The 14,236-nt window shown below is 34.9% G+C and overlaps 2 protein-coding genes across 2 annotated transcripts in view; both read left to right on the top strand.

Annotated features, from left to right (window-relative positions):
- The window catches only part of LOAG_16726 (CBR-EMB-27 protein), a gene marked incomplete at both ends in the record, with an annotated part of 6,397 nt that extends 2,418 nt beyond the window's left edge, over positions 1 to 3,979 (top strand). Inside the window, 10 exons of the mRNA XM_020449376.1 lie at positions 57 to 123; positions 218 to 364; positions 699 to 870; positions 1,113 to 1,219; positions 1,563 to 1,743; positions 2,282 to 2,456; positions 2,530 to 2,662; positions 3,265 to 3,360; positions 3,457 to 3,587; positions 3,907 to 3,979. Of these exons, the coding sequence (XP_020307106.1) occupies positions 57 to 123; positions 218 to 364; positions 699 to 870; positions 1,113 to 1,219; positions 1,563 to 1,743; positions 2,282 to 2,456; positions 2,530 to 2,662; positions 3,265 to 3,360; positions 3,457 to 3,587; positions 3,907 to 3,979 (1,282 nt within the window). The remainder of the gene's footprint in view (positions 1 to 56; positions 124 to 217; positions 365 to 698; positions 871 to 1,112; positions 1,220 to 1,562; positions 1,744 to 2,281; positions 2,457 to 2,529; positions 2,663 to 3,264; positions 3,361 to 3,456; positions 3,588 to 3,906) is intronic.
- A 1,079-nt stretch (positions 3,980 to 5,058) lies between these two features.
- LOAG_07710 (long-chain 3-ketoacyl-CoA thiolase) lies at positions 5,059 to 9,492 on the top strand. Its single transcript, XM_020447519.1, has 10 exons — positions 5,059 to 5,136; positions 5,526 to 5,771; positions 6,094 to 6,221; positions 6,408 to 6,557; positions 6,714 to 6,895; positions 7,156 to 7,361; positions 7,972 to 8,150; positions 8,240 to 8,344; positions 8,443 to 8,590; positions 8,945 to 9,492. The coding sequence occupies exons 2-10, from the start codon at positions 5,537 to 5,539 to the stop codon at positions 9,019 to 9,021; spliced, it is 1,410 nt and encodes a 469-aa protein (XP_020302260.1). The 5' UTR covers positions 5,059 to 5,136; positions 5,526 to 5,536; the 3' UTR covers positions 9,022 to 9,492.
- Positions 9,493 to 14,236: the final 4,744 nt, after the last annotated feature.

Raw genomic sequence — 14,236 nt, forward strand, 5'->3', positions numbered from 1 at the left:
GGTAAATCTTTACAGTTACAAAAATTTCCGAAACCGATTTATCATCATTTTTTCAGGTCTGGAGATAAAAGCAGCATGGTTGTGGTTCTTCGGAACCATTATTTTTCTCAAGGAAATGAAAATGCAAGTTTAGAAAATAATCTTGTTACTGCGAACCTTTTTGTTTTACTTCACTTTCTTTTCCATTATTTGTAACTAAATTCTTTTTTTCTTTCAGCTGGATTCTGATGCCTCAGTAAATGAAGCTTTGGTGACGGATTTATCAATTCTTACTGCACGAGCTGCACATTTATACCAAATTGGGGATCTCACCGGAGCTTATAATATCACGAATGAAATTTTAAATGAGGCTGGCATGTTTCAGGTTTCAATTTTTTACTTAAGAATTTCTAAAACTAAACATGCTTATTAAATTAATGTGATAAGTTACTCCAGATTAATATAGAATTACTAATAAATGATGAATTACCAGTAACTGCAACTTAATTTTATCCCATTTGTTCACATTCTCATTTTCTTGTAATTCCTCTTCATTATTGACTTAGTAAAACTTTCTATTGAATCAGCAATAATTATATGCCGTGTCATAAAATGTTTTGAAATCGATACTATTTTTCCTTAGGATATTGTTTTGCTCCTACTTTGCTGCGATGCGATGCGTTTGTTCATCGTTGCCCATATATGATTTCTAGCTTTAGGATTGTTTGTTAATTCATATCGCAACCTTGGTACAGTTGCGAAAATTCGAAAGTCTCTTTATATTAGCGCATAAGCTGGTCGATAGTCAACCAGATAATGAAATTAGCTGGTATGCCGTTGGTTGCTATTACTATTCTATTGGACAGCTGGGCGCAGCAAAAAATTTTCTAAGTAAGCTTTGAATTTTACTAGGTTTTTTTTTAAATTGTATAATTCCTTTTGCTAGCAATTGAATTTTGAATGAGAAATATCGAGACAGTACTAATTTTATGGATTTATTATAGTTAATATTCTTTCCAGATGTTAGGCTCAGTTTAGATTTTTTCATACACTCTACGGAATTTTTTAGAATACTAAAAAAACATGTTTTTATCCACAAAGGAAGCGATGCTAAAGAATCGAAATTGATTCAGATAAATGTACGTCGATGAACTGTGCGTTCGGTGAAGGTTGGTTAGCATTTGGACATGCGCTTACTGCAGAATCAGAGCACGAACAAGCGATGAATTGCTATTTGAGAGTTAGTTATTTGAAGTGGATTCTGAAGAGTTCAAGGAATACGTAATTAAGTGTAACGTGTTTGCTCATAAATATTTTTGCATTGTGACTCTTCATTTTTATAGTCTTTCGTTATTTCATATCACTCCTTTTTCAAATGTAAATATAAATTCTATTTAATAAGTAAAGTTAAATAAAAATTAGAGTAATGTTGTTTCATCATACCTAACTTTTTAACTTCTCGTGCGAGATATGAAAATCCATTTTTTGATCTATAGTTAAATCCCACACTAGAAATTATTATGATTAAGTAGTTGAATTCAACATAAAATAAATCTTGACAACATAAAATCGTCATGTTGCAGGCATCGCGAGTACTGGAAGGTAGCTTCGAACCTTTGCTGTACATAGGACTGGAATATGCCTATGCAAATAATACAAAATTGGCGCAAGATTTTTTGAAGGATGCAGCTGAAATAGCTGGTGATAATGCGCTTGTGTTACATGAGCAAGGTTGCATTTGCTACATGGAAAAAGAATGGAGAAGTATGTTTTCAATCTCTGTAGTTTCAGAATAACTGAGTTTTTGGAAAATGTTTTACTCTTTGAAGTTCTTCGACAATTTAGTTTTTAATTACAGACCATGGTAGTAGTTATGTTTCTTTGTTGTACAAAAAGTGGTCTTTGTTTTGCATTTCAAGCAGAGAGTATCAGGCACTTGTTCTTGCTTCCTGATTTAAGCCACTATTTGCTCATATTCTATATCATCCATGTAGTAGTAAGTCTGGGGTTAGAGGTAGAGCAATAGAGGCAAAATAGACTGTTGTATCATTCATTATACTTGAATCACTGGCAAATTTTGCCTGAGCTCCTATTGCGATATATATGTAAAACGACTGGTAATGTCGAAGCTTGTGGAATATGTATACCGAAAGTTTTAAGTAAGTGAGGAACATTTTGTGTTACGTTTCACTAAATTCAAATAAAACAGACCTTAAAATAATGGAAGGGGAATAAATGCTGCTTATGTGATAAATGAAAGAATTGTATTTTACAGTCCTGGTAAGTGCCAAATCCATTTCAGATGCTGAAACTTTTTTCACCAAAGCTCTGCTGTTAGCATACAACGAGACAAATGAAAATGCTTTATGTGACTTGTTAAATCGACCGTTGAGCGAATTTTGGGAACCGCTGGTAAATAATCTGGGACATGTAAAGTGCAAACTCGGATCTTACGAAGAAGCCGTCAAGTTTCATCAGTAAGTTGTCTGGAAGTGTTGCATGTTTGTTTCCGAACCTTCTCCAAGATTCACTTTCTTTTTTTAAATCAAGGAAAGCACTTCTAATGTGTCCGGGGAAGCTAGGTCCAAGTGCCGGACTGGCAATAGCAGCAGGCCGAGCTGGAGACATTGATCGAGCTGTTCACTATTTTCATAAATCACTTAGTGTGGATCCACATAATAAGGTATTACAAGTTTTTACTATTTTAAAGATGGTTAAAGCAAGATGGTTGACTGTATTTTTTCCAAAAAGCACTTCGTATCCCAGTGGTCAACAAGTATGAGACCAAGAATTCGCATCTTGTTTTATCATTACTTTTTATCTGTCTCCTTTTCTCCCCTTTATCATTTTTGCTTATTGTATCACTTTACATTCTAGTTTAAATAATCTGCTTCCGATCTTTACAAGGGGCTGATTTTTCGATAAATTCTTTTAATAGTACTTTTTTATCAGTAATAAACTTGTGTAAAATTTTGCTTCTTCCACATTTTAAAAAATTTGATTGGTCGCCTCAGTAGGCTGCAAGGCTGTTTGATAATGAGCATAAGTCATTCAGTTTCGCAGGTTTCTTGACCTTAGACTGATTGTAAGTTGAATATGGCAATTAACTTTCCTTCTAAAAAAGTTCATAATGCCTGAGTCATTTCATTTAATCTGCGTGCTATCCAGGCTGTTCGCGTTCCGGATTATGCCATCTTTTTTTCTAATCTCCCTTCAGAAATATTGCTTTGTAATTAATACTAACCTTTAGTCGTGTAAAGTTCTTAATACTGCAATACTTTCCAGGTGCTGGAGCAAGGACTTCATCATCTCATGCATTTTTTGGGGACACATGTCAACTTCTTAGCATCGTGCATTAGGACTCCAACTGTTATGACTGGAGTTCGTTTTCGAAACAGTTTAAAATTTTTGGAGATTTTCATGACTTTTTTTGTTTCCATTCATTTCTATACCAGTTCAAATGAACAGTTTTTGCAGTTATTCGAAAAATTCCTAGTGACGAAAGCTGATCTAGAAGGGGACTCTGATGAAAAGCAAGCTCAACAAAAAGCATTGGAAACGCTGAAGAGGAAGCGTACGAAACGTGGATCTCAGGAAGACTGTGGAAGGTTCGCAAATCGCCCACATTCTTTTTATTGTTTCAATTGGCGTACGGTTTATGAGTTCGCTTCATTTACCTTAATAGCGTAATGAAAGAAGTGGAATGTCAAACGTACGCTTATATTCTTAATCATTTTAATATCTGATGCATTGGAACTGATCGCACGCAGCGAAGTTTGCTAATTTGTTCAAAATTTCACCTTAGATACGTCGAATTTTGGGACTTTTAGTTTAGTTTTAGTTCTTTTTAGATTTTAAGAAATCTTTAAATTTAGTTTGAAACTTTGTATAAATTTTCAGGTATTTGTTTTCGTGGTATTTTTTCAGGAAGATGTTGGATCAGCGACCAAAAAACTTCCCTGCACATGTTATTATCCCAACGGATGTTGAAATGACTTAGAAAAAAGCTGCGAATGTTTGCATTCGTTCAAAATGTGATCATTACTGGTAGATTTTCTACTGCTCCAGTATAAAAACGAGTGCATAATAAAATTTTCGATTTGGTCAGTAATGAAATTGTGGAGTAAAGCCGATCTGAATATTGATGAACCTTGATCTCACGAATCTCTTAATCACAGTGCGTGGTTAAGCCAGTTCCTTTTTCTTGATTCAAGACTAATAGCAAAAGAATAGAAATCTTGTGATTAGCGTGAAATCATTGGAACTGTCGGAAGAAAAGTGTATTTTATAATGGTAAAAACCAGAAATTTCTCAACATCACATTGAAAGATTATGTTTTTTAGCAATTCTCTGGAATTTAGAAGAATTCTGTCCAAATTCTATCAAAAACCTATCGAGGGGTGGTATTGGACGGTTCCGTTTATAAGCTTTCCATTATATGTGAAGTACGATAATCAGTTATCTTGGATATGTTGATGGTTTGTGTTGCATTCTAAATTCAAAGAAACCACTGGAAAAAATGCGTATAAGAACTGAAGTTAAATAAAAGCAAGACTAATAGCAAAAGAATAGGAACCTTGTGATTAGTTTGAAATCATTGAAACTGTCCGTGAAGCACGGTCAACGAAGAAAATTAGTTGAAACGAACGGTTCACGATGCTTGAGTGGTTTTTAACGTTCGAGGGATTATGATCATGCGACCATTTACCGCCGTAAGTACCGAGATAAGTCTTCTGTAAACAGTTCATTCCTCGATTTCACTACTCGTAGTCATGGAGAATTCCCTCATAAGGAATCTTCTGGATATTCATAAACGTGGAGATCGTGAAGTTTTGACTCGTTTTAGTTTGAAGTTTAGGTAAACTCAAGACTCAAGGTCGAGTCTTAAAATTTTAAAGAATGTCGAGCTTGACAACAGATTCTGTTGTCAAGCTCGACTTTTTTTGTCAAGCTCATAGCACGCTTCTTTTGACTCAAGATTACGTTAAGTTGTTTCATCTGTTCGAAAATTCGGTCGAAATTCTTTTTCGAATGGTACAAAGTCCAAAGTATACCGAACAGTAGTTTTAATGTTAGTTGCGCATATCTTCTGATTGCTGTAGGCAGTTCGAGTTTACTTGAACGTTATACAAATTGGATTCTGAACCTTTCTACACGGTATGATGTTTTTTGAGCTTAACAGGACCTGTAACATCCAGGAAAAAGGATCTGATTGGGTTATTCGGTTTCAGAATCTCTCGGACTGATAAGGATATGAAAGCTCAATTCTAATGACCCTGTGGATGAGCCAGTGATGTGGTCTTTTTCCACTGAGTGTTGCGGCTAAACTTAGTTTTGGTCTATATGGATTGCATAGCAAGAATTTATCTTCATTTTAACCACAAGTGGTCTTTACATAAAAGATATCCTGAAATTTGAATAAATCGACACATATCGGCACGGAAGGGATGTGAGCAAGTGTTATGCTGCGCATGATTACCTTAATTTTACTGTTTGAAAGTAGTTCAGTTCTTTTTCTCTATTGAGCGATGTCAACATTGTTGCAGAATTTAAGCAGATGTCCCGCTGTTTGTTATCTGTAATTCCTGAAGATTTGTGTCGAATTAGATCGTTCTACACGATATCATGTTGTTTCTTGAGCTCAACAGCACCTATAACATCCAAGAAAATGTTTTCCAAACCCGACCGACCGAATATTGTTCTTGTGGATGCGGTACGTACGCCATTTCTACAATCACGGACAATGTTCAAGGACATGATGGCTATGGATTTGCAGCGAGCTGCACTTTTAGGTATTCCTTTCTTCCATTAATTTTGCTATCAAATGGGAAGCCTTTATCACATTCTGAAAAAAAGTTTGCTTGGGCTTCTTTAGAGACTTGATAAGGACTCGAAATAGATTTTAAAAAAGCACCACTTGCTTTTTGCATATCTCTCGAGAAAAATGTCTCTGATCAGTTCGATGGTGTTGAGTCTTTGAACTGCCTACAAGGACCTATTTTAACCATTTCACATCACGTATGTGAAAAAGATAATTATATGTGACAGTGAGCAAAGGCATTCTTCCTCAGTCTGAAAGTGTTTTGTATTTCGGAAAAACTTTATTGACTGCAGCATTAGTGGATCGGACGAAAGTGAATATGCAGGAAGTTGGGCACATTGTTTGTGGTACTGTGATACAGGAATGTAAAACGAGTAATGTGGCACGGGAAGCTGCATTAACGGCTGGATTTTCTAAAAAGGTATGGTTCATGAAGCTTAGTGCATATTGCGAACTTTAACTTTCCTATTTCATCGTGGTTTCCAGCTGTTTTTATTTCCTCCCTATTTGTTTTTTCCTCAGAATAATGAAGTTATTTCGACGCCGTTGCTACATCTTTATCTTTTTTATTTTGTCTTGAGCAGACTTGATTTTTGAATGAATTTAGATACCAGCTCATACGGTTACACTGGCTTGCATTTCGTCAAATGTTGCAATAACTGATGTCATGAATATGCTCGCTACAGGTTACTGTAATGCAGGTATAGCTGGTGGTGTTGAATTACTTTCTGATGTCCCAATTCGATATAATCGGAAAGTGTGCTTTCTTTACTTGTTCTTGTTACTTATACTTTTTTACTTACGGATTTAATTGTTTAATCCAGCATTTTTTTTTTTGTAATCCAGCAAATTGCAGCAATTTTTTTTATCTTAAGGGAATTTCTTTTTAACTAGGATCTTACTTGCTTTTCAGGCACGCTCAGCAATGCTTTCTCTAGGTAAAGCAAAGAAGCTTTCTGACAAGTTGACAACAATAAGAAAAATAGCAGTAAATTTCTTCTCACCAGAATTACCAGCTGTTGCTGAATTTACAACTGGTGAAACAATGGGACATAGCAGTGATCGACTGGCGGCCTCATTTGGTGTATCTAGACGGTTGATAGTTGTATTTTAGTCCAGATAATTTAAATAAGTAGGCAAAATTGACGGGTAAATTCTCATTTTTGGTGGTGAAGTATTGTGTAGCAAACGACTGATGGGAGCTGTAAGACGGGTATTTGTAATGAAATGTTTTAATTAAATTTGATGTGTAAGTATTGAGTCACGGTTATAACTAACTCTGCTTTGTCAGGATAAGCATGCCAAAATGATTAAGCTTTTGAGATATTTATATACCTTTTCATCTTAAATTTCAGTGAACAAGATGAATTTACCATTCGTTCACATATGCTTGCTGATCGTGCCTCAAAAGAGAACCTTCTCTCTGACGTTATACCGATTTTTGTACCCGGTAACAAGCCATTGATTGTTCGAAAAGATAATGGTATCCGTGTTTCGTCAATGGAAAAATTATCACAGCTGAAGCCAGCTTTTGTAAAATCTCATGGAACAGTTACTGCTGGTAGGTTTGCTAGCGAATTCAAAAAAATGTTCAAGTTTGAGAGATGTAGAATTGGACAGCAAATAAATTCTGTAATGAGAGTTAACGGATGAAGGATATAAGTCTCCTGATACTCTGTGTCTTTTATTGGGGTGATCAAGCGTCAGAGAGATTAAGTTGTAACCGGACAGAAACACGACTTAGACGAGGCGTATCACAGGAACAGCATGTTTCTTTTTGTTTCTTAGGTTAACCTCTTCATATGATGTTGCAATATCAAAAAGTCTACTTTTTTTTATTTTTTCGTGTCACATCAATTGCCATAATTTGTCTTTTCAATATTATATCTTTAACAAAATCTGTTGCTTTAATACAGCCAAAATTTAATGGGTTGCTAGTTCACTTAATATGGTAGTGTGGGTGGAAGGTAGGAAAAAGCAATTAATATTTGGACTGCACTCACTTTGTTTCCTTTTTTTTTTGTCCATAGATCTTATTGGTCTTCTACTTTGATAGCTGCAAATTTAAAGCAAAGTGCAACCCAGCAACGAATAAATAATCAATATCAGATGTTGCATTGATATCAATGATTCCATTATATGATTTTTTCTAACTCCACATAAATTTGTAGGCAATTCTTCATTCCTGACAGATGGTGCATCTGCTTCACTAATAATGACGGAAGATTACGCGTTAAAGGAAGGTTACAAACCAAAGGTCTACTTGAGGGATTATCAGTACGTAGCACAAGACCCAACCGACCAACTTCTTCTCTCACCTGCCTATGCGATTCCGAAGCTGATGGATAAGGTATACATTTTAACTTCACATCTCTGAACTTTACCATTCCTGACTGAATTTTACTTTCCTTTTTTTACAGTTTAGTAATCTGAATTCAGGTTGGACTAACATTAAAAGATATCGATGTTTTCGAAATCCATGAAGCTTTTGCTGCACAAATTCTAGCCAATTTGAATGCCATGGATTCGGATTATTTTTGTAAGGTATTGTTTCACTCGCATTTAATTTTGAAATTTTTCTTACTGATTTTATTTAATTGCCTTGTTTTCTTCTACTTTATCTTATTGAAAGAATTTTTCAGGAAATGTTGAAACGACCAACAAAATGTGGACGTATACCGGAAGAGAAGTTGAATACATGGGGTGGTAGTCTTTCACTTGGACACCCATTTGGTGCAACAGGCATACGATTAGTATCTCATGCAGCAAATCGATTGCAACATGAACAAAGCATGATTTCTTATTTTTTAAAATTTGATTTAAATAAATTGTAAATCATGGAAATTAATAACACAAACTTGTCGAAAGCTTGATTCCTGCTTATAAATCTCTTTCAGGGATTCTGTAGGGCTAGATTTGATGCTTAGTCGCGTCACTTCGGAATGAAACTCTGTATTCAGATCCTAGCTTTTAGGGAAAAAGTACATGAAATGACACTTTTTATACGACGTTCACAAAATGTTCCCACTGGTAGTGATTGAAAATTATGCGGAAGTTAATACACGAAACTGATGAATAAGACTGATTAAAGATAAATTTCGGTATTATACATTGCAGTATAAATTCTTTAGTTTTTTATTGCAGAACATTTGGGAATTGTAGCTGCATGCGCCGCTGGTGGACATGGAGTCGCTATGCTCATTGAAAATTATCCAAAATAGACATAATTTGTTACTTTATTAGTAACAAATTATCTCCCGTAATTTTATATGTCAAAAAAAAAAAGAAAAGAAACGAATACAATGTGAATAACTTGCGCACAACAGTTCCAATAAATTCATTGGTATTTTCTCTAGCGGTTTGCCTATCTCTTCTACTGTAATCTTTTAATTTGCATACGGCATGTCTTTCAGCATCGTACACGCATTATTATTCGTAGGCTTCCTATACTTGAATTCTTGAATTTTTTTTGTTGGAGATTTTTCGTCGTGAAATATTGACTTATGTCAAATTTTCCATAAACTAATGTAAATTTCACTGTGCGCTAACTATTAAGTGTTCGATTGGAAAACTAACTATTACAACTGGAACCTTGTATTGAGCAGTGATGGTCTTAGCTAGGGCTGCGATCAAGCTGATCACCTCTAAAGCGCCAAAGTAACGTAAGCTATGGACCTTTATCTCAAATCTGAACTATTATTTGAAATAAAGATATTTCAAAGATTATATACATATCATATTATCAAAATATTGCATACATTTGTGTTCAGCTTGATGTATGGAAATACTAGATACAGTAATTCTGCTATATGAACTGTGGTAAGGTTATCAACAAATGTACAATAGACATGAATGTGTTAGTTGATCATGACAGACCGCATGACGAACATCATGATTAATTGCCCCTTACTGACTTTCGGGGATTCAGGTCCCCATTCATTATAAACAAGACGAAAGCGGTGCTAATGGTTCATCAGATTAGCAATCCTTATTTTTCTACTGCGGTAAGGATTTTATAGCTAGAAGGATGATAAGTGAATCTAAACAAGGGTTTTAATCAAGTCCCGAGGATGATAAAAAGGTAAAGGGGTCAAAGTTGTTACTTATCAGCTCAGAAACTTCAAGGTAAGTAGGAATCATTGGGAGTATGCTACCGTTATTCATCTTGTGTAAGGAGTCGAGAATAAAACTTATGATCTGCTCGGTCTTTCCGTCAGTGCTTTTGCCAGTTCAGTGTTTCTGTTACTTGGAAATGAAAGAAAAGATGTCATTTGATATCGAGGAACTTTCCCTGCATTATCGTGTCGTTCTCGTTCAGAATCTGTCTCAGTATAAATAAGATCGACGAGGGAGAGATGAAGAGACAACTCTAGAGCCTAACTATAGTGGCCTTAAGGCTAGTCCTATAATAGCAAGCGGCTTTGAAGTAAAAGAAATCGATTGTTGGTTACTGCTTACCATGACACTCAAACGATTGCATTTGCTCTCCTTTCATTGATCCGGCAAGTATCCAAAAACTTATTGGAATGCTCATCCATTCTTTTCTCTTTCTCTCTTTCTTGTTGGCCTTTATCATCTTTCAAATGGATTCTGAATTTTTATGCCAGTTGATTTTATTGTTTTAGCATCGAATTCAGGTTTCAGATGATTTTTTATCCGCAAAGGCGTTTGTTTTCGCCTTCACAACATTTTTGTATGTAAACAAAAAGAAATAGGAATTATATGTTTAATTAAGTTCAACAGTTTTTCATATTTCCGATTTAAAATATGAAATCGGCAGTGGCAGGTAACGATATGTGGAATTAAGTGAGGTTGCTAGATTCCAGCGGGAGTTATTTGCTACCCTTCTGAAACCCCATCGCAAATAATTTTCATATTATACTTCTGTGGTCATTGATGACGCGTTGCACGGCTTGAATGACTAATTTCAAGAAAATTTATGGAGGTTGTTTGAAGTCACTTTTGTCGAATTACACTGATCCATTACATTATTCTACTTCACATGATAACCTTGATAAGAGTTCATCTCCATATAGTTTTCAGTAATAAGTGATATTCGTATTTCTTATCAGCGGCATGATATTATATCTGGCATTCTTCCCTTAGAGTCTTTTTCTAATTTTAGTTATGAATGTTTCCGACTTTCACATTGCTCTTTGTGAGGTTGAAATAAGGTATAGAAAGAAGAAAATTCTACTCTTAAGAATAGATGCACAACGTTGACATAAGTAGTTCTTTTGTGTGTTATTCAAAAGATTTCTGATTTAAATGCGACAAAATATGATATTTCGATTCAAGACAATTTGTTTTACCTTCAGCAACTTCCGAAGAGTCCCGACTCAGGCAAGTAGATCCCGAAGATTATAATCTTCATCACCTTAGGCCTTGGCTCTCTTACTTTGGTTCTATTCTTCTTGGAGAAAGTACCTCTTTAATCTCGTAATTCTTTCTGTTCAGTAATCCCCGACATCACTGATGCATTGATCATCATTACTCCTCTGATCGTTGTTGCCATTATTATTATTATTTTACGAGAAATATATGCAAGCAGGTGAAAATATGATCGAGATTCAGCTCCTCTGTTGCTTCATATATATATCGTTATAATTAATTGCGCTGAATAATTCTCGAATGTTTTGACCTTTTACATCATGAAAGATATGTGAAGCTTTGAAATTATGTTGGATCTTCATGTTTCATTAAAAATTTGACACTGAGCAGAAATACAAAGATAGTAGAGAGGTCTATTGTGCATGGCAGCTGATAGCCTAAGCGGAGGGGGACGAGTTGTTGTGCTCTTTTATATAATTGGAAATCGATGATACATCCACCCTGTAAGTGTCACTTTCATTGATTTAACGACCTTGCAGCTTGAAGTTGTAAAATTTTGGGTCAGTGATTTATCTACTACCGGTAATAGTTGTGAACTTATTATATGGTTTGCAAGCGGAAGGCTTAGGATTCATTATCTTTGGATTGCAGAGATAGGGAAGTTGACTTTTTCACTGATAATTCGCACACCGATTCTTCTCATACCATGCAAAAAAAAAAAAAAGAAAAAAAACCAATTACATAAGGGCCTACATACAGCAAGGACGTTCGTTCTTTATGTACCTATCAGCAAACGCGTCTCTTCAATTGAATGCCCACGTCAAAAAAAAAAAAGTAAATAAATGAATAAACTGCAACAAGTTAGAAAGGAAATTTTGAAATGGTTCGAAAATTTTACCCTACTTGTGAAGATTATGATAAGAATTATCTTGTAGAAATGAAAATAACTGATCTTAAAAAAAGTATTCTTTGACCTTTCCCCTGTCATACCGCACTAGCGATCTGCTTGCACTACGAAAGACCAAATGAGAAATGAAAGGAGGCAAGGCATTCATCGAAATTTCATTCTTATCGACGTTTTTCACTGCCCGCAGAGTGCATATGTAGGCAACAGATGGCGTCGTTGACGTAAAGGATTGCCTGTTTATGAGCGCTTGTTGCTGACTTTTGATTGTTTGTTTGTTTGTCCTTATGCTTCCCTGTCCTCATCTTTCATCCTTGTAATTGTCGTGCACTTTCTTGAAATTTGAAAAACAATGAGTCAATATCTGTCTACTTTCTGTCTATCTACGAAAGGGTAACTTGTTGTTTCGGACATATGATAAATTCTTAATGTCGTTAGCATAGAAACATTAAAGGAGTCTTTATTGGAGAATCACTCAATTAATTCAGGACTTTAGAAAAACTAACTGAAAAAAGTTGCCACTCTTCCAGTTCCTGTTTTCTATGAGGCATCTGAAAGTTGTCACATGCTCAAAGTTAAGCTGAAAAGTTCGTTCATTGGACGAAATGTGATGTTTATATGCTAGCTTAGATATGGTTTCCGGAAGACGTATTTTAGGCTAGTACACTCTAACAATATACATAAATGCTAGAAAGTTCCTTCTTCCCTTTTAGAGTTGGTAAATAAGAAACAGTTGCGAAACATGGAGGTGAGCAGGAGAATGACCTAGAATATGTTTTCTTTTCATTTCGATATATCCTCAGATATAGATATATCCTCGCTGCGTGGTAAAGTGAAGAAGAATGAGTAGGGAACGAGTCATCCGATCACTAATTTTGTGTTTTTCTGAAAAACATCGTTGAGATTCGTTTCTTCTCTTTCTTCTTCAGTTTTCCTCCAGAGGTTCTTTTCCGAATGAGAATACTTCAAATATGAATTGCTTTTTACATCACCATTGAGTAATAGCATTTCTTCTAAAATAGGAAAATTTTAAAACAATAGATCCCTGTGGATGACAGTACTCTTGATTTTTTGTTGTCTCTTGCACAGTTGTAATTCCAAGTTAGCGTCTCAGAATTCATCGGTACTGAAAATGATTTCTCGATGGTCCCATTGCAAGAGTTATTATGTAACGAATGATGACAACAGAAACGACTATGTTTTACAGAGATTAAAAGAGAAGTTGGTGGTAGTGAAAGTATTGGTAGTCGAAGTAATGCTTGCTAAACTGTCCAGAGGTATCAATGCACATTCTGAAAAGATATAACGCATTAAAAGGAGTGAAATCATTTTGCTGTCACCCGTTCGTTTCATTTTCTTTTAAAAGGTTGCAATAGGGAATAAGCGCAAATTGTGAATTACTGAGAGATCAATTGAAGATATACCTCTCCATCAATCGACTTATTTAGTACTGGATTTGTTGATTTAAATTTTAAATAATATTCTACCAAAAAAAAAATTTTGAGTGTTGAACTCCTTTCAGTTCTTAATGATTACTTAATGAACGATTACACTCATCAAACAAGTAGGATTCGAATCCGAATTACCAATTCAAGTCCATTATCTATTACCTGTTATACTGATGTAGGAACATGGAAGAGTAAATTAAATAACTACATATTTTGAGTAATTAGTGCGTTAAGATTGGTTTCTTTCAGGAAAATTTGTCATTTAATCAAAATAACTTTTTTTGGAGCTGAAAAACTGATTCGGTTATTTATTCCAACAGAAATGTTTAAACACCTGGCGATCAAACGAATCTCCCCGCATTCCATGCTTGAGGCCTTTATCCCATACTTCCCCTCGTTTCGTTTTAGAAATTTTCCTTTGTACTGAAAACTGATTTCCATAAAAGGCTGATGATATTCATTCAGGAAGCATCCACTGATAAGCTAGAAAGGAAGTATATCCTGATCAATACTCATCAAACAATCATCCTCTTTTATCTCTATGTTTACATTTTTTGCGCACAAATTTTGTTATACTTCTTTTTCTCTTTATTTTCCTGAATAATTTTCTCACTTCTTTTGCTTCTTGACAATACATAACTTCCCTTCTGTCAGTGTTTTTCCTGTCCAACATTTCATACTTTCAAAAATACTCCCTTGCTATTTTATATATATATATATATATATATATATATATATATATATATATATATA

Source organism: Loa loa, assembly GCF_000183805.2.
Source record: "Loa loa unplaced genomic scaffold supercont3.15, whole genome shotgun sequence".
NCBI classification, from domain to species: Eukaryota; Metazoa; Nematoda; class Chromadorea; order Rhabditida; family Onchocercidae; genus Loa; species Loa loa.